This window comes from Epinephelus fuscoguttatus, linkage group LG5 (assembly GCF_011397635.1).
Source record: "Epinephelus fuscoguttatus linkage group LG5, E.fuscoguttatus.final_Chr_v1".
Taxonomy (NCBI): Eukaryota; Metazoa; Chordata; class Actinopteri; order Perciformes; family Serranidae; genus Epinephelus; species Epinephelus fuscoguttatus.
Genome location: NC_064756.1, coordinates 10,207,529 through 10,232,846, shown reverse-complemented (window position 1 = coordinate 10,232,846; position 25,318 = coordinate 10,207,529). Strand labels below are relative to the sequence as shown.

The following is a 25,318-nucleotide window of genomic DNA, read 5'->3' as shown; positions in this document are numbered from 1 at the left end:
TTTAACAAGAAGGTTAGACCGGATGCTGTGTGTGTGTGTGTGTGTGTTTGGGTGAGACAGAAAGAAAGAGGACATAGTGATTATATTTTAATGTCAGCATGATGTGGACTGTGTTGTCTGCTGTTACCCAGGCTGCCCTCTTTTATATCTCTCCAGTCCCCCTTCACACACACACACACACACACACACACACACACACACACACACAATAAAGACTAAGTAGACTGACTCCACTACTGTACCTGGCATGGTGCCTTTTGGCCTGGTAAGTTGTAAGTGGCTGTAAATGGGTTAGTTAGACCACAACACAGACAGGCTGTAATCTCTCTCTAAATCTCACACGCACTTCATAACGTAAGAATTTCACCTTCGTGGTTTCCTACATTTCGTAACATAATTTATGTATCCGTGGTCCACCCCTGTCCCTCTTTGGCCCTCTTATAAATATGCATCAAGGAGTCTTGGATTAGGGGCAGGGATCCTTTTCTAAAGCTCAGCGTGTGTGTGTTTGGGTGAGAGCATGTGTGTGAGTGGGCGCATGCATGCTTGAGTATGTGTGTTTGCGTCTTAAGCCAGGCAGAGCAGAATATGGCCTGCTGTAAGCCCAGGCATGTGTGATTTGTGTGATTGGGTTTAGACTGCGTTGATAGGCGACGTCTTGGACGTGAGATGACCAGACGCTCCACGGACAACGCAAGCTGTCATGCTAAAAATATCAAGGTAAGACCACACTGCCTTTTTTTTTTTTTTTTTTTTTTTTTTTAAACAACCCCTAATTTTATTATCGCCGCGTTCATCGTTTACAATCACTGTTTAGTCCAATCATTTCTCGGCTTTAAATTTATATTGATAACCATCTCTGTAAGACATGTACATATGTTGTGCATGTGTGTAAACCAGGGACCAATGACACATCACGAGTTACTAGTTGAGAGGTCTTTTTTTTTTTCTGTGTAAGCTTTTATGTGGTTTCAATTTATTGTCTTTACTGTACTTTTTATTAGCCTATTTATCCTCATCTGTATTATTTCCATAACCTCTAGACATTCAAAATCAGACTGGTGATAATCTGTGAGATCTGGAAAACAAATGACAAACTTCAAGATGAGGGGATAAGCCATTTAATTAAAGATTTTTTTATTATCTTAATCTATAACTTGATAAGTTTGTACAAATAAGATAAGGCCAAATCCAAGTCCTTAGTATTTTACATATTGACTTAACTGTAGTTTATTTTGGATCAAAGCAAAGAGATACGTAAATATAAATATAAATGGCACTATGATTCTTTCCCTCTGTTTAGTAAGGTTAGGAATAAAAGGTATATATTATATAATAAAAGAAAGACTCTAACAGGGAAAACCATGTAAAAGCTTTCTTTTTTGATGACTGTTTATCCGTCATCTGTCTGTCTATCCCTTTTTTTTTTTTTTTTGTTAACACTCAAGGCAGAGTTGTATGCGGTTGTGACTTTTTAAACACTGTTTTCATATTAGTGTTTCACAGCTCAGCTCCTACTGCTCACTTAAGCACATAAAGCCATTCAGTATTCAAGAAATCCCCAAATAATTAACACAATGTAAGCCACAACCCTCATCCACCCAACACCTCATGCCTCCAACATGTTTTGAATGAAACCTTGGTATTTGTTGTTTTATTTTCCTCTCAGAAATCAATTGGGCAGAACATCCGATTAGCTCTAAAGGGGAATATTTACAGTACATAGCCTAAGCCCCAATAATCATTTATCAAATGACTAATGAGGTGTTAATTTTTGCAGCAAACGTGGCCTGGAAAATATCTTTCCACTGCAACATCTCAGCGTCGCTGTGTACAATGTTATTCCCGCCTTTTATAGACCAGAGTGACATTGTGCACAGCATCTCTGTAAAGCCGTAAAATGCAACAGGCTCTATGCGAAGGCCATTAGCATCATGCCAAGTGCATTTCAACATCATCTGACACCGAAGAGCAAAAACACCATTCCTTCTTGCCTCATGATGAACTGTTTTCATTGCCATTGTTAGTTTTTATACCTGAAGCCATTTCATGTCATGTTTGCTTTTTTAAAAACTGTGATGTCTTGTGTAAGTAGATGCTCTGATGTTTCGATAACCTCGCTTATGTGATGTCTAGACACGTGTTAAATAGAGAAAACAACTTTTGTTCTGTAATGAACACAGACAACATTTGTGTCAGTATCATCTGAACTGACTGACTGACTGAGATTTTTTTAGTTAACAGTTTTATATAATGATTTCTGTGCTTGGAACCGATGGTTGTCCTGCTGAACCTGGAGTGTTTGAGCCTTTGTTGAACAATCAGCTGTTATATGCTCTCAGATGATTGATGGGCTGTCTTTATTTTAGGTGACTGCACAAAGTGTTGGAAGATGCTGGTCCATTCAGATGAGAGTTTATGTCAGTAATTACGGTTTAAGTAAGACTTCAAGCCCCCAATGTATGCTGGCATCCCGTTGTTTTGCTAGGTGGTAATACAGCAGTCAAGCAGTCTGTGGTAGCATAGTCTTGGGCGTATAGATGCCCAAATGTTTATTTTATTTTTTCTTAATGGCACCCAATATAATGTTGAAATGGCAATATGGTGTGCATACACCACCAATTATTACGAGACTTTGTGAATCCTATGATAGCAAAGGAATTGTCCGCTCTAGTTTGCCTTACTCTGCCTCTCATTCATTCATTCAACTTTTATTTTAACTCGGAAATACATTAGTAGAGACCTCATTTAAAAAGTAGCTGAGTAAAACAATGCAAGACAAAAGCACTTAAACACAGAGAAAACTTACAGAGAAATTTACATAAAGGTGGCAACAAGAAGTAAGAAGCAATAAAACCAATGATGAATGAAAACTGTTAAAATACAGAACACATTTGTGAGGTAAAACAGGAACACCTAGAAGTAATATATGATACAGTTGAAGATTTGAATTGCCCTATAGATTAAAAAGAGGAACATTTTTCATTGTTCTGCATGTTGTTCCTGGTACACAATATGAAAAACGGAATTTTCCGAGTTCGATAAAAGCAGCCGGCACCTGGAGTGTAATCCAATCACTAGACTGAGTTTGGTAAGAGGAGCCCACATTAAAAGAAAGCATTGAACTGATGTAAGAAGGTAAAAGAGCTTTGTAAACCTCTGACTGGCTTACCCCGACATTCTAACCATAACCGTAACCAGTCGCACTCCTCTTGTCTAAACCTAACCAATCCAACCAACAAAGGCAATGAGCACTAGCCAATCATACGGAGAGTAGGGCAGATCTTTGCTTTGTCCCTATAACATTCACAAATGTGCACCATCTACTGCGATAAAAAGTGCAAATTATTTCAACTTCCATGTTCCCTTTTGTCCTTGCACCAAAATTTGTTTAAAGCCTACAGTCCAGTGGTTTTGGTTAAATTATTCCGTTATTGTCTTCTTCCTCAATTTTCATATGAAAATGTGTGAACAGTTTAAACATTCCTGCTTATCTCTCAGTGACACAGTGATTTATTTCAGACCATTTCATTGTGACCAAGGTGTCACTGAAGATGCAAACAGGAATTTATCTACAGAAAGCTGTCATTAAACATTATGGATATTTCTCAGTCCATAGACAAGTCTTTATTGTGCACGTGGGTAATGTGTTTGGCCGCAGTGCATCTTCTCTCCGCTCTGACTGCTTGTAACTCAACTGGATGATTTGGATAACTATTTCATATGCTCAAACGCAGAGGAGGTTAGATTAGTACTAGTTACTGACGAGGATGAGGGAATATGTTGCAGTTATGTTTTGCATGTTGTAGGAGAGTTGATATTGAAAGATGATGGCGTGAAAGTGAGGCGTGGGTTTATGAATCTGAAACTGAGGTTCCTTTTCTGTAAGATAGGACCGCAAGAGTACAACAAAATCCAATGATAATAAATATATATGCAACGTAACAGCTAAACAAGTAAAAGCTGAACATGGTGTAGATAGTTACTTGTATTACCACACGTGTTTGAGCCCCTCTGTAGGCTGTGACAACAACATGCCGCGGTTAATGATGACCACTGCCTGAGACTGACTATTGTTTGTGTATGTCCGAGTTGTCTTGGGTGCATGATGGAGCCACCAGGTTTTACACAGTCACGGTCGAAGCAAAATCGCCATAATTCAATAATGCCCGCTTTTATTTCCCACATTTGCAACCACTGCACAGCGGATGGAAGTAAATCTCTCCTTCGGGGCAGGTTACTGTGCGTGTCTTGACAATTTGCCACTTAAAACTTGTTTGTGTGTCTACTTACCAGGCTGCCCCTCAATGTGGGACATGTAACAGCCAGAAGTGTTTTTCTTTTCTCCTGGGAGTAGTTTCCTCTTGAAGCACTACAAGTTTCACTGACTAGTTAAGAGTTGTTTGTGCAGATGTGGCAGCGGCAGTGTTGAGGCTCTCAGACTAGCAACTTATAATGCACTGAACGGTGTTCCCCACCCTTGTCTGCCCACACTGTTTATTTTTCAATTAGCCAGGGCTTGAGTTGGCATGATGTCAGGTGGGCATGGGAAACTATAGGCCACACTTGTGGAGCACAGTAGAAACCTTGCAGAGCAAAGCAAGGATTTTATGAATTAGGACTCAATAATTATTTTGTCAAGTTGGTCTCCCTCTCTCCTACAGTATGTGTGCGTGTCTAAGAGTACAAAACAAGAGTTTGTGTCAGTAAAAGAGGGGGCCGTTGAGAGTGAATGAGACAAAAGGTTAATGTGAGAGCGCTCCTGTGTTTTTTAAAGCACCTGTGCGTATGTGCGGTGTGCCTGTTCTCCCAAATTATTGAGGTTTGAGTGAAAGCACATTACTGCGGAAAAATCCCTGAGCTCAGTTGAAGAATAGAAATTCTCCCGATTTATCCATGCAAAAGATTCGCTGAGAAGACATCTGTTAATAATATACTGTAAATATGTTTGTATCCAAAACACTGCATGTATTTGCAGTATTTTATACCCACGTTAAACAGTTTATTCAAAGTGTGATTAAGATACATGAGTCATATTGGTTTTATCAGTATAAAACATCCCTAAAGATTAAAAATGTGAAATGATACGGGCTGCCTATCATAAATACTTTACTTAACTTGCCACAGCAAGTTACATAATGATCATTCAGGAATCTAGAGCTTGCTCAGAGACAATCTTATCAGGACAGGTGTCTGTTGACAAAGAGGATTTGACTCAAGCTCTCCAGCTGACGGATGATCTTTCTTACTACCAACTGCCCTCAAGAGCCTTATTCATGAAAGAATGGAGAATTTCTAATCCACGCTGTCTGCTAAGCTGCAATAGCAAAGCAAAGACATCTGATTATGCATACCTTAAGAGCTGGCCCAACAAAAGATGTCTCTTTCATTCCTTTATTGGATTTTTTAATATGGTAATCAGCAGAGAGAACTTTTTGTGCCCAAGGTACATCAAAGGGTGAGCCAAAATCTCAAGGCACACCTGTATTTATATCTGTGCACAATAGCTTCTACAATGTGTGTTTTCACTCTTATCATGACATAAGAGAAATAAGACAGGTAGCTTTCATGATACTTTTTACTGACAGTTTTTTGTTTTTGTTTTTGGTTTTTTTTTGCTCTTTTTTTCCAGCGTTCAGTGGTCATCGCTGGTGCTTTGTTGTAATTTGCTCTGTACAACGAAGAGACCCATTGTCCCATTCATAGCTTTCGCCTTTTAGATGTTACCATCCCTCACACTGGCTGCCAGTCAGGCCTTTTGATGTGTGACACACTTATGATTCCTACGTCTGAACGGCAAACATTTTTTAGTTAGAGTTTGCCTCTTTATTAGGAAATCTACTGATACAGTCAATTGAAAATTCATTCAAAACTTTTTGTACAGGCCCAGTTGAATATTGCCATAATAATGTGTGGTTATCACAGAATCCCATGGCACACTCGAATTTGAGAAACACACAGTGTCTCCATTACAAAGGTTGTCCACCAGAGAGCACTGATAAGTTCCAATTCTCAAATTTAAACTTGCTATATCACCCTCCAAAAATCGCCTATTGGGCAGACTCAGATCCAGACAGAAAGACACATAGATACTATAGGTATTTTATCACATTCTTGGTCTTGTTTCTTTTCCTTTTTTCCCAGTTGCCACTGTATCGAGTCCAAAACTATTCAGGAAACCCCCTGAGAGTTGCCAAAGCAGACTCTGATAAGCACATTATCTTTACTCAACCATTCCTGACGTCTGTAGCCCACACTATAGGGTGTTGGTCTGTGTTCAAAAACAGCAAGCTTACAAAAGCTGGCACTGAGCCCAAAGCTTTACGAGTTGTTTTAAAGTAAGAGATACAGTGAGCAGGCGCCCCTCGGGATCTCTCAGGGATTTCAGAAGCAAATGCTCAGGAGCTGATCTACGGCTCATGATGGGGAGGGCTTTTAAATTCCAGCACGACATTTGCTTTAATTACTCATTAAACATTTTATAAATGGCAATTTAGGATTGCTCCCACTGAACCGTGTGATTGCAGATATAGTTCATGCAACATGGGTAGCGTGAGAAAGTGTTTGCATGGCTGTGCTTGTGACTTTCTGGACCTCAGTGCCTGCCTGCACACATGATGTATGAAGTGAAGTCAAAATGCACCATAGACGGAGAGTTGCGAGTTGCTTTTACTGAGACTTTTTTGTATTTCTTCTTTAAAACTGAATAATATTTTGACAAACATTTTACTGTTCAGTGTGTGACAGTTTGATCTATTCAGTATATAGAACACTTTTATTTTTAAACTTTACTTAAGCAGGCAAAAATGCTTAGATTGCAGTAATGACCTGGGGGAGTACAGTCCGACCTGGGAGCTGCCCAGCACCGCAGCCTTGCACTGAGCAAGATTATTCAGGGACTTACACGTCTGACCTTGCAGGAACACCAGCAGCAAGCTTGGTTTTCTACTAGGGTGTATAGCTCTTAACACATTATAAACACGCAGAAGTCGGCTTGTAAATTGATGAAAATGTCTTTTTTTTTTAGATTATTTGACAACATACCTCACACTCTAACATCTGAATGTAATGCATGTACTGCTCATGTAGAACAAGACTCAAATGTTATGTGCAACAGGAGTCAAAGCAGCAAAAGTGTAATCTTTCCATAGCAGGTGACACAAGGAAAGAACTTGAACAGTAGAAGATAGAAATTGAAGGAGGGGACCACAGATTGACAGATGAGGGGAATTTAAAAGCATAAAGAGCTAAGGAGGAAAATGGAAAAAGAGGGAGTGTGAGAACTCCAGCAGGGATTTACCAGGCATTGTTTCAGTCCGTGTGTGTGCAAGACAATAGCAAGTAGCACCCTGACACAGAGCCCCACATTGGCGCACAGCTACTCAAGGGTAGGACTTCCCCTGTCCACAGTGTGTGTGTGTGTGCGTGTGTGTGTCTGCTTTAATGAGAGTTCTGCCATGACCATACTGTGTCAGAGTTGCACTCAGTTCATTATTTGTTGCCGCTCATGTTGTTATTGTATGTGCCAAACCAGGCTTCAAAGTGTGCATGTCTGCGCTTGCATAATGTTTCCCCAGTATCTTCTGTCTGAGCGCATGCATCCATGCATCCATCTCCGCATACTGTACGTCTGCGCGCCTTTGCGTCTCTGAGCGCGGCATGTGTGTAAGTGTGTGTGGTTGCAAGTCAGAGAGAGAGGGACAACAAGGGAGGGAGAGAGGGAGAGGGAGAGAGAGAAATGAGAGAGGTTTGAGAGCTCAATGGGCAAACACTGTGTCCTGATGTGCTAGTGCACGCTGTTTCTCAGGCAAGTTTTTGCAACACCACAGGATTCTTTAAGTTTTGGTTTCTTTTAGCTGCCACAGGTTCTACTTGTCTTTGTTTACCATCTCTTCAGGTAAAGTATGGGATGCATGTGAGGTGGGATTAAATGCTACTTTTGTCTTTACTTTGCTGTTTATTCTCTAAAAAGTGTCAGCGCGTGGCGACTTAAGATTTGTCTTAAGTTTAAGTTGAGTTCACTACATTAGGAGCTGGCTGAAAAAGCGTTTACATTTTTAATTTGGTTTGTTTTAAAATGCATCACTGGTATTTTCATTACATGTCCTCTTTCAGTTTATCTTTGCTTAAATCTTGATGTTGCTTTGGTTTCATTATTAAAGTCCTCAAAGTTTAACACTTAAAGATTGAAAAAGAAAAAAATAATTTTTGATATACAGTAATGACCAGTAATTTCAAAGTTTATATCACAGTATTGCAGTATCATTAACCGAACATAGAAAAACAGTTTTCAAACTTTAAGTATGTATGTTTCTTCTTCGTGTATTTTTTTTAAAACAGTGATTAAGTGTGTCTGCACGCACAGGTCAGATTTAGTATTATAATCAAGCCAATAGCCATTGTTTGTTTTTCTCTACCTTAAATTGTGAGCCAGCGGGACAGCTGACACATTGCGTGCTTTATAGATAACCGTGAGTAAAATATGGAGAATAATATTTTTCAGTGGCATAATTGTTTTTGTCAAAGTGAATGAACTTTTCACTTTAACTTTGTTTAAAGCTGCTACCTTTCAAGTAGAAATTGATTTCCGTCAAGTTTAAGCTCTTAAAGTATCTTCAACAGGTTTTGTCAGACCGGGAGGAGCGTACTTTACTTTTGTCAGTCTTGAGGATTCAGATGGAAATGAAGTCACTGTTGAACTCATGATTGCTTTCATCAAAAGAATAAAAGTGTGGTTTGTATGAGAAAAATGTTTGTGTTGAGCGTAAGGTTAGCCAGTGTTTCTTTTCTCCCTCAGAGTCCAGGTACATGACAGGATCTCGGTTGCATGGTAGTCAGATGTTAGTGTGGAGTGAATGTCGTGCTGTGTAAAACTGCTGGACACTCGTTCTTAATTAAGATAATGGGGTTCCATGTAAATTGTGTCTTCCTATACTCTGGCATTCATTACTAATTGAACTAGCACTATAAACAATCTAATCCACTTTTAAACGGCTCTCACAGTTTGACCCATTACTCATGTGATAGCATTTTGGATTGTTGAGTATGTTGAATGGCTGTACTGTTCTTTTAAAATTAATTTTTATCCATACATAGCAGCCCTCTTAGTTGCTAAGTTTAAAACCAATTTAAGTGTTTTAAAAAGCAGCTATAGAACATTTGTACCGAGTATAAAAAGTATTTAATATAAAGCACAAGCGTCTCATTTACCTCTCACATAATGTACAAAACTGGCAAAATGATAGACGTATAATTCTACAAAGGTTTTGTGTTTAAATTATATTTTTATCAAGTAATTAGGACTTAGCATTTTATTAAGAACTAAGGGGGTTAAATGTGCTGCATTCATCTTAACTTTGAAGTCTAATTATACTCATTGAAAGTAGTCAAGCATATACATTTTGCATAGCCTTTTTGGAATTTATTCAAAGCCACAAGTTAAAATAATAATTTTTTTTTTTACTAATATGTTGTCTTCTTAGTGCATGAAAAAAATGAGGGCAAACCTGTTGAGCAAAAAAACTTGTATGCGATCCATAATTGACTAATTTTAAATCTTTTGCATTAGAATTTTCTATTTTATAACAATCAAAAATAGAGAACCTCTTTATCCGCATGGGTCAGTTTTCTGTCTTTCAAGTTTTCTCTTGTGTTTCCTGCCTTGAAAATGCTGCTGCGTGTGTTTATTCTCTAATTTCTGCCCATTAAACGACTTTGATCTGATAAATACTGAAACAAGTTATGCAACTGGGAGATAGCGTGAAATGAGAAACATTAGGAAAAGCTGAGAAAATCAGCATGTCCCAACACAGTCCCCTCATTGTGTACCACTCAAATATATTTCACAATCTCCCATGATGTCTGTTTTAATTTGATTTACAATAAAACTTTAGGTAGAACATGTTAAACAAGACTTTTTGTCACGTGGAAAGAGAGACAGGATAATCATGGGTTCACTTAAGAGTCATTTTGAGCTAAGTGTCTCTTTTCCTGTGGCTTATCTGTGGATTTTCTGTGTGTTGCAGTTTGCCCCATCACTGAGTGTCTCAGAGGACAAGCAGTTTGTGGAGAAGATCCAAAATTCTTGTAACTTTGCTGCTGGCCACATCCTGTTCAAACACATCTCTCCTCTCGTGTACCCTCCTCTGTCTGTCCTAGCCGCCTGCTCTTATTCCTTCTTGCTCAACAGACTCTTAAACATTTCAGTCCTCTCCCACATACACACGCCTCCCCTCATTCTGGCCTCATTCTCTTTTTTTAGCTCTGCCCCCCTGCTCCCCGTCTCCTTTACCTGTCCGAGAAGGACAATCCTGTTTTCTGCCAAACTTGTCACTACAACACCACTGCACTATTCCTTTGCTTTCCTTACCCCTCTGTTCCCCTAATGGGCGCCATATCAGACAGCAGAGCCACATTCCCTTCATCGTCACTGAGAACCTCTCTCCACCCCTAACCACCTCGCCAACACCAACATTAACACGACCCAATGGAGACAAAAGATATGATGCTGACGAGCATGTTGACAATGGACAAAGGGGAGAATGAGGGAGAGAGGGAGAAAGGGAGAGAGGATGTGGGGAGAGAAGAGGAGGGAACACAGCAGGAAAATGGCAGACTGGTGCTGGCTGACGGTCTCGCAGAGAGGGGACCCAAGAACCTGACCTCCGGCTCTGGACAACAGGTGTCCAATGGCTTCACCACATCCACCCCTCAAAGCCCCAGGGAGGGGCCGGGGAGTGCAGCTTGCTCTGGAGGCACAGCCTCCGGGCCTGGAGGAGGCACTGGGTCCTCAGTGCCGTTGGGAGGCCTCAGGACTCTGGTGGTCCAACAAACCAGCTTGGAGAGGCCCAGAGAAACCTGGAGCAAGAAGATGGACTTCTTGCTCTCTGTGATCGGCTACGCTGTGGACCTGGGAAATGTCTGGCGCTTCCCTTACATCTGCTACCAAAATGGAGGAGGTGAGGAGGCAAAAGATGTTTGAGAAGGTAGAGGGAGATAAGGAGTGGGGAAGGGTGGAGATCCCATGCTAGAGTAAACAGGATTTCAAGGATTAGAAAGAAGAGAAGGCTCTTTTGTGGTTCTAATTATTCTGCAGCATGTACAGTAAATTAATAATAATTTAAAGTATATGCAGCAGCTAAAGTGAGTCCATTAATTGCCCTGTAACTTTTTCCATCATTAAAGATGGAGGTAGATGGAGACTATCTCTGCACGTCATAATTTCTGCAAAACTGAAATAAAAAAGGACGTAGAGGAATGCTGCAGTTACAGTAAAGTACTTGTTTATGATTCAGCTTTTATTGCACAATTCAAGGTACAAAAAGGAAAGCGTATGTTTTCGCAGAGTCTGTGTGGTCTGCATGTGCTCTGTTACTACACAATCCTCACCTAGTGGCAAACAGGGCCTCCCTTTCCACTTTTATTGAATTTGCAATAATAAAATCTTTGCAATATCCTGTGTTCTGTGTGTGTCTCACAGAGCGAGGTAGAGATGGGGACCGGGAGACACTTGATAGAGGCAACACTATTAATTGTGGGTTTTTATGAGAACGCCTTCAGTCCCTTTCTCCTTGCTTAATAACCTGTCGCCCAGGCAGCTGCTCAATCAACCCTTATCTTTGATTTCATGTCACAAAGACACGAGATACACACCGACCCACTGACATACACAGATGCACACACGCATGCAAAATAAGTTGATAATCAGATAGAAAGAAAGAAAGCAAGAAAGAAAGAAAGAAAGAAAGAAAGAGAAAGAAAGAGACGTGTTATCAAACTCTGCACATTAGGTTGGAGAGTTCAAAGATCTGGCTGCCATCCTGCTGCTTCTCAGTGTTTGGCCTTCTAATTCTCCCTCCATCACTTTTATACTTTCCTCACTTAGCAGCCAACATCGCAGTAGTCCTAATCTGTCATTGTAGAATTTAAACACAATGACCCTCTCACTGCGTGTTTCCACATATTAAATTGAGTGTTATATGAAACTGGGCAAGCACGCACTGTTGTTTTTGAATGGACTAAGGTTATGTAAATGATAGGGTACTTAGAATATTTAATGATTTTTACAGAGTGCTTTTTAATGTTCTCGGTTCTTGTTTATCTGGAGTTATTAAGGGGACTATTGAGACTACAGATGGAGTGTGAACGAGCAGCATTTCTCAGGAGTGTAATTGACTTTTTACTGTTCGTCCATAACTTATTCCCCCCCCCCCCCCTGTTTTCATACTCTCCACATCCATCCCCACATTTTTGTTTCCAACTCTTACATTCTCCCTCTATCATTCCCAAACATCGTCCGTCCTTGTGTCTCTGCCCAGGTGCCTTTTTGCTGCCCTACCTGTTGATGGCAGTGTTTGGAGGTGTCCCTCTCTTCTACATGGAGCTGGCTCTCGGCCAGTTCCACCGCAGCGGCTGCATCTCCATCTGGAAACACATCTGCCCCATCTTCAAAGGTAACAAGAGGAGCGGAGAGAAAACAGAACAGATGGAGAAATGAGTCAATAGCAATAGCTTGGATTAAAAGCTAAGACGAGGACATGAGAGAACAGCGCTTACTATCAGGAAAATTGGCAGTAAGAGAACAAAAAAATGGCAAAGAAGGACAGTGTCGAGCCGAGAGACAGCTCATTTCACCTCCCTGTCCCCCTCGGTATTCTGCCTTGAAGAGCATCCCGAACGTCTTGTACATCTAATGAGTTATACTGACTCTCTGTTATGGAAATTGTCACATTTCCATGCCAAATGCCAGATGCTCAGAAATGTGATAGTGTGCTGGTTGTTGTTGTTGTTGGGAAATGTCACCTACTTACCCAATAGCAACTTGAATTAGCTCGATAACACCACTGATGTCTCTTCAAGGGGTTGACTGACTGGTGCCACATACTATGCAACATAATTTCTTCTTAATAAAACGCAGATGTAACGTTTATAATCAAGATAGTTTATTTTAGGGACTGTTTGTTATTTATGAGAGGGGAGCGGGCGGTGCAAAACGGGAGGCACTCCAAACCATTTTTTTAAGCACGAGGGAGGGAGTTATGTCGTTTTTGTTTTTGTTGGGTTTTTTTGGCTTAAAGGAGGCACATTTAACTTAGAATGAATGTATTTTGTGTTTATTTTAAATGACTTAAGAACCCTAAAAATGCAAGTGGGTTTGAAATGTATGAGGTTTTTTTTAATAAATTGCTAAAATTTAACCATATAACCATAGTGAAAACAGAAACTATCAAAACACATCATGTGCAACAAATGCTTCCACCAATTGCTGCCACTGTTGTGTATGTTGTCATTAATTTGGGAAAGCGGTCATTAAACTCACATTTTGCTATTAGCTCTGGGAAGGTTCAAGATAAAAAAAAAAATACAAAGTCACAGCCTAGCCACCCCCTCCTCTGACAAATAAAGTACGGTCCCTTAACTCTTATTTCTGTGCTAACTCAATTTTTTTTCCACTCATCCAGGGATTGGCTTTGCCATTTGCATCATAGCCCTCTACATCGCCTTCTACTACAACACCATCATGGCCTGGGCCTTGTACTATCTACTATCATCATTTCGTCCCACACTGCCCTGGACCACATGCTCCAACAGCTGGAACACAGCCAACTGTAACCGTTACATGTCCACCGACCACAATGTGTCGTGGTCCAACTCCTCCACCTCCCCTGCCGAGGAGTTCTATACGTAAGTGCATGTAAGTCGGATGTAGAGGCGTAGGGGGAGAGCTAACGCAGGAGGGAGACATCAAGTGAAGGAGGGAGGATGACTTCCAGAGAGCAATTACAGGGTTGGTTCTGGTGTTTAAGGAGTCCTGTCAGATTTACCACCAGCTCTCTCTGCAAAATCCACTTGTATCAAGGAAGACCTTATCAGGATTTCATAATAAGAACCACTAATCTCATCTGAGATTGTTCAGGAGGAGGACAGGAGTGATACAGAAGTAATACGTAAAGAACAAAATGTAAAATATCCTCACTCATAATATTTACTGTGATAGTTAACTGAAGATACACACAAAATTCAAAGCTGAAGATTTGTACTAGTGGAGGAGTTCATATGGATGACAGAATTTCATTCAATCAGGAAAGACAACACAAGTTAATGAGAATGCAGAAGCTTTATCTGATAGACTTTATTTGATAGACCTTAGCGTTGACCCTGTCAATTGGATTTGTGGGAATACATCTCTATAAATAGCAGCCAATAAGAGCTATAGATAGGGCCTCGACACCAGTGGTGGTGGTGGGGTGGAAGGAGCAAAACTGAGTAGCTTCACAGATTGAAATGACAGATAAGGTTTGCATATTCTTCAGCTAAAATGATGATCATATGAAAGGAAAGCCTGTAAACAAATCCCAGAGAAATCACTTGGATAATAATTAGGAGGTGGAGCCTCAGTGTGACGTGTGATCTCAATTTATTATTGAGATCATAAGTCAGTTTCTCCAGAGGAAGCATAGCTGATATCTGTGATAACCACATGTCAGCCGTGGGGACCTGTGGAGCAGACCATCGCAGCAAGATGCACTTTTGTTAACAGAGATTTAACAGAGATAAAACAAGTAGAACAAAGGAGTCAGTGAGAACTGTTTGCCTGTAACCTCCTGAATTACAGAATGAACCTCTTTCCAAAATATTTGGATATGACCAGAACCAATATACCTATACAAATATGCAAATGTACCTTTGTGTTATACATTTAACACAAAGGTTTGAGCTGTTTGGGAACATGTTCTGGAGGTAGACGGGTGTATAATAAATCCTATGAAAAATTTTTAAATTTGCTCATGTAAAGAGAAGTGCACTTCGGAAAGATCCCCTTGCAGATTTTGGTCCTGTCGTCAGAGCTAAGTGTTACCCCTAGGTCACGCTCCACAACGGCTTCAGGGAATCATATGTAATAACAAGTTTTACAGAAAACCTGAAGCATGTAAAATATATGAACATTAGTATGCAGATAATCAGGGGTCAGTTATGTCCTACAGTGTTATCAAATTAAATGGCAAAAAAGTAATAAAATTATTTTTTTTACTTTTAACTGACAGGTTTGTAAGTTGCCAAGTGAGATTCTGTTTTCACTTCTGTTGAGTAGCAAACAATGTGTGCTTGATTTTACGAAGAAAAAAAAAAAAGAATGCTCTCAGTTCACTTTAAATTAGCGTGCCAAAAATATGAACTAGCCTTTTATTTAAATAAGCAGGTTTAGGAGGAGGGAGGAGGGAGGGAGAAAAAGCTGGAGGCTTTTTGGATTATTAGAGGATTAAAAAAAATAGATAAGGTAGTGAGACAACTTTGAATCAGAATTTAACATTTTCATTCCTTGAATCCCCAAGATACAAATATGCTCTTTTATTTAAAATAAAAAAAATTCTGACATGAAATTTAAACTGATTATTTATATAATCCAAACTGTTAAACAATCTTTGGCAAGCTGCTTTCACAGAATTTAGGTCACTCAATTTAGTTAAGCTAGGTATTGTTTTGTTTTTTAACGAAACGTAAAACCTGAGCTGTGTCAGAACAATGTCTTCCTTATTCCTGACAGCTCTGGGACTCTACAGCCTACTGGCTCAGTCTTATCAGCTGCTCACTAGACCATGCCTGTATCTGTCCACTGAGACAGATTCAGGGTTTATCCGTAGTTGACTTTTCCTAATACAGGTTTTAAAGTAACAAATTCCGCAACTCAGTCTGGCGCCAGAATTTCCTGTTTTCAACATAAATCACATCTCTGTTTTATCGGCCAAGCTCTGTGTGTTTAACCTGTGACCAGATTTTAACCTCACTGTTCATTTCAGCCTCCCTTTTTTCACTTAGGTTTGTGTAAACTTTGTTTATTGACAATAATTTGGTATAAAGTCAGTCAAGGCTCTCTCGTTTTGTATTGTTTCCCTTACGTGAACTTTCATTACTTCTTATTTAATCTGTGTCATGTCTCTATGTTTACTTGTCCGGACTCTATCGTTCTCATATTGTACAAAGAGTTTATACCTCTGTATTTCCCCTTTTGCCCTGTTTATTACTCCTTCCCCTCTTCATACCTTTATTTTTCCCTCCTCTTTGCACCTTTTCTTACCTTTGGATGTTTTTTTTTTTTCTTGCTGTTCTGTCCTCTATCACCTCTTCTGTTTTCCATACCCTATCCTGTTTCTCTACTATCCAAATCTCCCAACATCCTTTCTTACTTTCTCTTATCTTTTCTGTCACTTCTTATTATTCTGCACATTCTTCTCCTCCCCTTGTTCCTTCCTCTCCTCTTCTCCCACCCCCTCCTTCCTTACCATGTCTCCCTCTTTGCGCCCCCTCCGACCTCACCTCTAAATCCCAACATCCCTTCTGCCTTGTTTCTTCCCCCCAGTCGCCAGGTGTTGCAGGTCCACCTCTCCCCGGGTCTGCACCAGCTGGGCTCTGTCAGCTGGCAGCTGGCCCTCTGCCTGCTCTTCATCTTCACCATCGTCTACTTCAGCATCTGGAAAGGAGTCAAGACGTCTGGAAAGGTAACCAAAGGGGCGCCTGCATGGCTAATGGGAATGTCAGTTAGAGAGAATGGATGGATGGATGAATTGATGGAGCCAGAGAGGCAGAGAGAAAGATGCTGGTTCTCCTGTCATCTCTTCGCCCTCACTATCGTTCATCATCATGGGTAGAAAATTTGCTTAGAAAGGAAGTCAAAGAGTGATTATTAAGTATGAGTGGATATCAGCTGATATGACTGAGTGAATCCTTCTTCCTCTGTTCTGCATTAGGTGGTTTGGGTGACTGCTACCTTTCCCTACCTGGTCCTCTTTGTGTTGCTCATCCGTGGGGCCACACTGCCAGGGGCCTGGAGGGGTGTGGTCTTCTATCTCAAACCTGACTGGGAGAAACTGCTTAGCACAACAGTAAGTCAGTGGGTGCAATCTGGCAAGGCTGTTCTTGATCTCTCAGTGTGAAATGTTTGTGTTGCTATTATATTTGTGCAAACTTCTTGCCCTAACATTGACCGTCCAACCTTACACTCGCTCTAAGGTTTGGATTGATGCAGCAGCTCAGATCTTCTTCTCGCTGGGTCCGGGCTTCGGCGTGCTCCTTGCCTTCGCCAGCTACAACCCGTTTCACAACAACTGCTACAAGTGAGAACCCTTTAAACACACTATTATATAATTTATACTAAGACGGCATCTACTTGCTTAATGAGCCAAAAGCTACTTGAGGGGTTTTTCCACCTTCCCAAAACTCCTTTAAATCTTTCAACAAAATTATCAGTAAATCTAAAAATACCTGTGTCAACATCTAGGTGGAGCAATAACATGCCGATATCACAAGACTCCAATAGTGCATACATTCTCCCTAACTCTGTAGACTTCCTGACCCCAAATCTCTCATTTCTCTACCTCAGAGATGCTTTGGTCACCAGCTCTGTGAACTGTCTGACGAGCTTTCTGTCTGGCTTTGTCATCTTTACCGTGCTGGGCTACATGGCTGAGATGCGGCAGCAGGATGTGAATGATGTGGCCAGGGATGCTGGTAGAAAAACGCACCAACACAATCCCAAATACATAATTCTTTACTCAGTCTCACATCATTGGGGAAATAAGAATAGTGCAGCCTATATTTAATTTATCTGCATTTTTACATAGGATATGCTTTGACATTGAGTTAGCACAGAGTATTGAAAGAAGGACCTACTGCACACATTTGTTGCTCTGGACAAAAATACAGATGATTCAGATTTAACTGCCTCTTTCTCCTCTCCAGGCCCCAGTCTGCTGTTCATCATTTATGCAGAAGCCATCGCAAATATGCCTGCTGCTACCTTCTTTGCCATCATCTTCTTCCTCATGATCATTATGTTGGGTCTGGACAGCACGGTTAGTTCGTCGATTACGTATTTCAGTGAAAAGTTAGGACACTCAAGTCAGTGTTCGGCTTGCTAAATGTTCTTTATGTCCTCACATGTTCCTGTCTCCTCGTTGTAATCTACCTGATTCTGTTGTTGCCCCTTCCCCGGCTCTTGTGTGCTCTCACAAACCTAGAAACAAAGGTTTCATATTTGCCTTGTCATATAGGCAAAAGCCTTGTTCTGTTTGACTTGCATTTGCTTGTTGTACACGTTGCTCCATAAAGGTGTCGGGTATTATTTGTCCTCGCTGGATAACAGTCAGTGAAAAACAATGTGATAGGACTTTCATATCACTGTTGTGTGGTGATCTTGTCTCCATAAGCCTGTGTTTATCTGCTCTGAGGCAGCCAGCTGGAGAGACCCACGAGGCTCTTATCACGTCCTGATAATCAGTGTGGAATCAGCATTGGAGGTTGCTATGCTCCTCGATTTTATGACTGAGGATATTACAGCAGAACATGTCGCTGTACTTGGATTCATATAGGATTGGCTTAATATTTTGTCTCTTCATTTTTTTGTCATCGTGCAACAGTTGTGGATGTTTTTCATCAGTGTAATGGGGACTGTCAAATCACTGATTAGCAACACGTAGCATTTAGATTTCTAAAGCTCTCAGATGAGGGTATATGTACAGTATAACGTCTCCTGGATTTTCTCATGCACCCTCTGATGAGTTCTCTGGTTATTTTTCTCTCCCTCACCTCCTTGCTGTCCTCCTCTCTCCAGTTTGCAGGGTTGGAGGGAGTGATCACAGCCATGCTAGACGAGTTCCCCGATGTCCTGGCTAAGAGACGAGAGTGGTTTGTTTTCGGCCTGGTGTGCGTCTGCTACCTCGGGGCTCTCTCCACACTCACATATGTAAGTTATTTGTAAGTTGGTAGAGCATGCAAGTCCCAAGTACAAAGGCTATGTCCTTGCTGCAGCAGCCGCAGGTTTGATTCCAATCCTGGCCCTTTGCTGCAACATCAAAATGAGGTCTATCATGAAAACATCATCCTCAGCCAAATTAGATTTAAAAATACCTCTAATATTACATGTAAATCTGTGATTTATCCCACCTGACTGTCTGCAGTTAAATGGTTATATTATATTGTGATTATCTGTCATAAATAAGAAACAATAATTCAAGACTTCATATAATGTCTATTCAAATATATTATTGACCAAAAATTTGTTTGTGTTGATCAAAAGTATCTTAAATGTTATTGCTGTGTTTTAAGTAATGTGATGGGCCGCAGTAGACAATAAGCTGAAATCAGAAGCCCCTGAGCAGTAACCGTTTATCTCCAATCCAAAACAAATTTCCCCAATCACAAAGACCAGGGATGCTCAACTTGTAAAATGAAAGGGGCCCCACACAGGTCAGATGTATGCAGGGGCGTTTCTAGGATTTGAGGACATTCAGGGCTTTGCCTGGATCTCTGTTGGGGGGTCTGGGGGGGATCCTCTCCTGGCACTCTTTTGGATGAAGAAGCTCTATTTTGATGCTTTATATGCACTCTGGTACCTTATTTACATTTACACAGGGATGTAATTTGTTGTAAAGCCCTCTGAGGCAAATTGTGATTGGGGATATTGGTATTTATAAACAAAATTTAATTTAACAATTAGAAAATTGTTGGGGGGCCACCTGGCACCTTATATGCCGTAAGTTGAGTGTCACTGTCATAAACCTTTCAGATTGCGCAAGAGTGATTTCTGAATAGCTTCACAGTGTCTCCTCTCTTCTGTGTCAGGGAGGAGCATTTGTGGTGAAGCTGTTTGAGGAGTATGCTACAGGCCCTGCAGTCATCACTGTGGTCCTGCTTGAAGTCATCGCCGTCTCCTGGTTCTATGGTAAGTTTGAGCAATTGAGCATGATGATAGTGATGACTAAGTTGTAACCTCATTGCAAATTACAGCAAAAGAGTTGGGTGGAGATTTAGAAGCTGTGGTGGTGCAGACTTATAGTGATACTGTGATCTCCTCAGCTCTGTTTGTCTGTTTTCTCTGTGCAGTTCAAGTCACAGACGCATGAGAGAAATGACATTAAGACACACTCCTGATATTTGGGACTTTGTAGTGATTGTGTGTGTGTGTGTGTTCCAGGTACCAACCGTTTCTGTGATGACATCCAGCTCATGCTTGGTTTCTACCCGGGTGGTTTCTGGAGGGTGTGCTGGGTGGCCATCTGCCCCTGCTTTCTGCTTGTGAGGCTCATGTACAATATCTACACACACACATACTAACTTAGACACTTGTTGTCATATTTATTCTCATGTTTGATGATCCTTGCTATATCTGACCTCTGCTCTTGTTCCCATTCCTTTGTGTAGTTCATCATCATCAGTTTCCTGGCCTTCCCTCCAGAGGTCAGGTTGTTCAGTTACCACTACCCGCCATGGACCACTGTCCTGGGCTACTGCATCGGAGTGTCATCATTCATCTGTGTGCCTGCTTATATGGTCTACCACTTGCTGAATGCCAAGGGCACATTCAAACAGGTACAACATTTCTTTCCTTATCCTTTCCATTCAAGTGTATATTCTGAGTTTCCCCTCGTTCATCCCACATGTCCCATTGCTCTGCGCTCCTTCTGCTTACCCATATCCCTACCAGACCTTTTTTCTCTTGCTGACACCTCTCCAACAACAGGGATTGCCTCTGTTCCTTTCCTTTCCATGCACCGTCAGGGTCTACCCTCTGCAGCGAACACATGACTGGAGATCAGGATCAAAGGAGCACGGAGAAGGCACAGGCCAGAGATTAGCGAGGAAAAAAGTCATGACAACTTCCAGGCACCATAGATGTTACACACACGCACACACACACACACACACACACACACACACACACACATGCATACACGTAGGGCATTACCTGACACGCACCTAACACTCACTTTTAAAGAGACACATCCACAGTCTGCAACACACGTCGGCTGTCACGTTGCCAGATTTGAGGATGAAGGCTAAACTGACGGAAACCGGGCTTATGTCATCTGATGCTTTGGCATCAGAACACCCTGCGTAACAAACTAAGTGAAGCAAAGCAGCATCACTTCCAAAACTACTCTCTAAAATGTGTTCAAGAGACAGGTTGTCTGCTAAGCATCACCTAAATTTTTCTTACATTATAAAATCAAATACAAAATGTTGTCATCATAAAGATCATAATTATCTTGCAATCCTCTTTGTTAGAGTTGACAGAAGGTAGAAGGACATCAAAGAGGCTGGGAGACAGACGTCTCTGGCTGTTGTCCAGTATTGACACTGCTGCCAGAGCACACAATGACCCTGAAACACACTGTCAACACAGGGGAGTGGTGTTTTTGTGTGTGTGTGTAAGTGTGAAAGAAGACAGTGTCAGTGTTACTCATACGGACAGATGAGGCCAAGGGAGGGCAAAATGTCAGAGTGTCTCTTTGTAGCAAGACTGTTGGTTGTGCGTTTGTCATCTGTCTGTTTACTTTCCTGTAAACTTCCTTTCTGATTCTGTAATGCTTTTGATCAAGTGAGGTGTGTTTGAGATTAAACCAGAAGGATAATTGGATCAACAAAATATAATCTGGAACAATTTCAATAATCGGATAATCATTTGAGTCATGTTTTTAAGACAAAAATGCCAAACATTCATGGTTACAGCTTCTAAAATGTGAATTCTTTCTAATACTGGGTTCAGACATGTTGCCTGATCAAATAGCTTTGAGACTGGTTGGACAAAACAAGACAAGTATTGGAATCACAATGGACATTTTATTTTATTTTTTTACTATTTTTGAACATTGTATAGACCAAAACAATGAATCGACAGATAAAAAAATAGAGTTGGCAAATAGATCTGTAATGGAAATATTCATTAATTGCAGCCTTATATGAGATAGTACCTACAAGCTATTCAAATGGCATGTGTGGACATCAGGTGGCCTCATTCTATTGAGGTCAAATACAACATCAGTCCTTCAATATTTGATACATAGATCTTCAAAAGGACAACGGCTCCTGTCACTATTATACCCAACAAAGACTAAGTCAGCCAAAATTGCAGTAACATTAGTGGCACAGGAATATTTTGACCTGCTTTGTGGTTTAATTCTTGCCAGTTTCCAGTTAAAGTGGTCGGTTTATATCATTTTAATCTCCCCACTTTCTTTCTCTGCCTGTTATCTCTTCCCTCTTTCTGCCTCTGCCTCTGTATTCACAGCGTCTGTTAAAGAGTGTCACTCCAGAGCCCAGCAACAACCAACACAGAGACTTCATTGTCACCAACGCAGTCTGACCAAACCCTGACCAAAGGACGATGCCACTGTAGCTACACAGAGCACCCTCTTCTGGACAAACTGCACAACCACAGGACAAGGGGGCTACCTTTCACCGTCTTTGCCTCTTTTTCAGACATCGCCTACATTCGTTTTTAGCTGTCTCGCACCAAGATGTAGAAATAGTGGTGGAGTTAGGTGGAGCCAGGCTGCAGTAGCTTTACTTAGTTTTGTTTAGTTTGGTTCCTTCATGCTGATTCTGAGTTCTCTGGTGTTACAAACTCAGAGTTTAGCTTCCATATCCTCAGCATCCTCTCTCTATATGTCCACTCACCATTGTCACCTGACTTATTAAGTGACCGACTTTTCTTCAGGTTATACAGCTGTAGGAAATATTTTATACAGTTATAGAAAGTATGATACAATCTATGTCCACGACAATAGACAATAAACTGCAGATACTGTACAGTGAAATCAGTTGAAGAAGGAAGACTAGTTACATTTCAACCCTCTCACTCTTTACATTTCCATATTATGCTGTTAAGTTATGCATTAAAATATGTAGCAAAATTCAGGTATCTGTTACTGAAGCCAAATATATGATATCTGTTCTGTTCATATTTCTAAAGATGTTTCAATATTGTAGCTGTCGTTTCGTTGTGTTCACTGTCAGCCTGTGTTTATTTGGTGGCATCTCGGATGGATGACAGATTTGCAACAAGTTCCCTACACTGTGAAGCACTGTCTGGTAGTGACATGAGTGTGTGCATGTCTGAGTGTATGTGTGTGCGTGTGAGGAAAAAAAAGGCTATTATAATGTCAGGTGGATAAAATGGATCACAGACAGAACCACCGGAGTGTATTCATCCTATAACTGCAATATAAAATGTGTATTTATTTTCTAATGTATCATTGCTGTCATTTTGACCTCCCACACTTCAGTATGACAAACATCACATGTGACATTTCATGACATCGTGCTGATGGTCTTTGTTTAATCACAGTGACATTCTTCACTCTGTTGTCACACTGCATAACTGTCAGTAATAGAAACCAAATATGGATCAGAGCTAATAACATTATCAATGGCATAGTCTGAAAATCAGCGTTACTGCTCTTTACTTTCTACCAAAAAAAAAAAAAAAAAGTGCGTTTGTGCGTGTGTGCACATGTGCCTGTGTGTGTGTTTCCGAGAGTGTATGCAGGAGCAGGAGTTAAAATATGGGCGAGTACTGTTCATCTACATGTGTATTTACTAGTCAGTCTGGTATTGGTGTAATCTATCCTGTGAATACCTGTCTCCTCTCTCCATGTGTGAATGTGCGCATGCACCTTAGTGAGTCGGTGCACGAATGGATGGTTGTACAAAAAGGATTAGAGGCGTTCAACCTATGTGTGCATGCCGTGGTGTGTGTGTGTGTGTGTACTGTACTTCAAGTGTGTGTGCGTGTGCGTGTGTGTCTGTAATGTGATCTCCTGTTGTCTTAACTGCCAAAATATCTTATGAAGGAAGTCTTGCCTCTCTCTCTTTCTCGTACCTCTCAAGCTTATGTAAGATCTATGTATGTCAATAAAAGACTGTATTGAGAAATACACCTGTATAGAATAAAGATATATAAATATATGGGAAATAATAATAACAGATAATAAAGATATATGGAAATAAATAACCCCTGTTGTTTGTTAGTTGATTCTTTAATTTGTCAGTGTTGTTTCATGTATTTCAGCCTTTAAAAGGTCAACATTACTATTTTATTTTTTCCTTTGCGACTTGAGTCGGAGTCAAGTCACAACGTTGATGACTTTAGACTCGACAAATAAAAAAAGACTTACAACTCCACCAGACTTTTAACGCCAGTGACTCAGGACTTCACATGGCCTTGAACCTGTTGACTTGAAAATATTGTTACACTCCCCCAAGCCTGAATATTATAAAGTATGTTGTTTATTTCCTGAAACAACTAATTTTAACCCTATTTATCCCAGCAAGTCAACACCAATGCCCCAAGTGATCCACTTTTTTTTTGCACCAAGCAGCAACCTCCAAGGCTGAAAAGCAAAGCCAATGCGGAAGTGCCAAAAACTGCAGTTCCTCTAATGGCCACTTGAGGCTGGCTCCAGAAGCAAGTCAATCCCCATAGACTCCATGTTACAATGACCAACTTTACAGCAGAAATAAACATGACAAGCTGGGGCTAATTTCCAGTGGTGACATCACAGTGACTACATTCATTATTCTTATACAGCAACCAATCAGGTGCATGAATATTTGTATAACTCACCTGTTTAGCAAAATTAAAAAAAGGATAATTTTGTTCATGACAAAAACTACATGTTTACAAAAAGCAAACTGCAGTATGCAAAATGTGGGTTTGAAAATTAGAGACGCAACTACTTCCAACTTCATGCAACATTTTAAGTTGTGCAAAGAATGGCAAGTCAACACCAATATTATCATAGCAAGCTAACACGTAGCTAACATTAGCTTAACGGCTTAGTAACGTTTCTACCCACTTGTTCTAACAAGTCGCTGAAATACAACAAAAGCATTTATGATATTGTAAATTTTAAACATCATTACACTATTGTTAAAATAGCATGGCATTTGATTAAGAGTGCTTAATGACTTTTTTGGAATCTAATCTCAAAGTTTTGGACTTGACTCTAATTAATTGGCCCTTCGCTAAGCCCCGCCCCTTTGAGTTGGTCCAACAAGCTGTGGGTTAAGGGATCTCCAGTAGCTTCCCTTCACTGGTTCCTGTGCAGCAGGGTCGGTCTTTTTTCCACTGTTATAATCATTAAAAAGCAAAAGCAACATGTGTTCAGTAGGCTAAATCTTAAGTAGCTAGCTAGCTAACCCTACACTTCTCAGGGTTTGATTTGGGTTTTGGAACAAGGAAGAAACGTTTATCTTTTTCCAGCCTCTCCAGGTAACGAGTATCATTAATACATGACGTGCCCCAGGCACAACATTTAGCTCCAAATCCACAAACCCGACCTGAAAAGGAAGGAAATCTGAGTAAATGGAGCACAGCTGTGTTACTGTCGGACCCTGGGCTGAGCCGGCCGCTGTGATTGGTCAGCCTGCGTCCGGGGGCGGGACTTAGCTAAGGTAAGTCCCACCTACAACATTACTGATAATCTACAGGCCAGCCATGTCAGAAAACGTGCGTCAACATACATGCAAGGCCTGAGCTGAT

The 25,318-nt window shown here is 40.7% G+C and overlaps 1 protein-coding gene across 3 annotated transcripts; it reads left to right on the top strand.

The window, feature by feature from the left end:
• Positions 1 to 493: 493 nt before the first annotated feature.
• Positions 494 to 23,766, top strand: slc6a4a (solute carrier family 6 member 4a). Of its 3 annotated transcripts, none has more exons than XM_049576604.1 (14): positions 494 to 720; positions 10,026 to 10,958; positions 12,318 to 12,452; positions 13,461 to 13,683; positions 16,358 to 16,496; positions 16,746 to 16,880; positions 17,008 to 17,111; positions 17,378 to 17,505; positions 17,737 to 17,849; positions 18,608 to 18,739; positions 19,618 to 19,717; positions 19,970 to 20,070; positions 20,197 to 20,364; positions 22,064 to 23,766. In XM_049576604.1, the coding sequence occupies exons 2-14, from the start codon at positions 10,487 to 10,489 to the stop codon at positions 22,136 to 22,138; spliced, it is 2,025 nt and encodes a 674-aa protein (XP_049432561.1). In that variant the 5' UTR covers positions 494 to 720; positions 10,026 to 10,486; the 3' UTR covers positions 22,139 to 23,766. The 3 variants fall into 3 exon arrangements, with proteins under 3 accessions (XP_049432561.1, XP_049432559.1, XP_049432560.1); XM_049576602.1 differs by lacking the exon at positions 494 to 720 and adding an exon at positions 7,726 to 7,897; XM_049576603.1 differs by lacking the exon at positions 494 to 720 and adding an exon at positions 7,726 to 7,920.
• Positions 23,767 to 25,318: the final 1,552 nt, after the last annotated feature.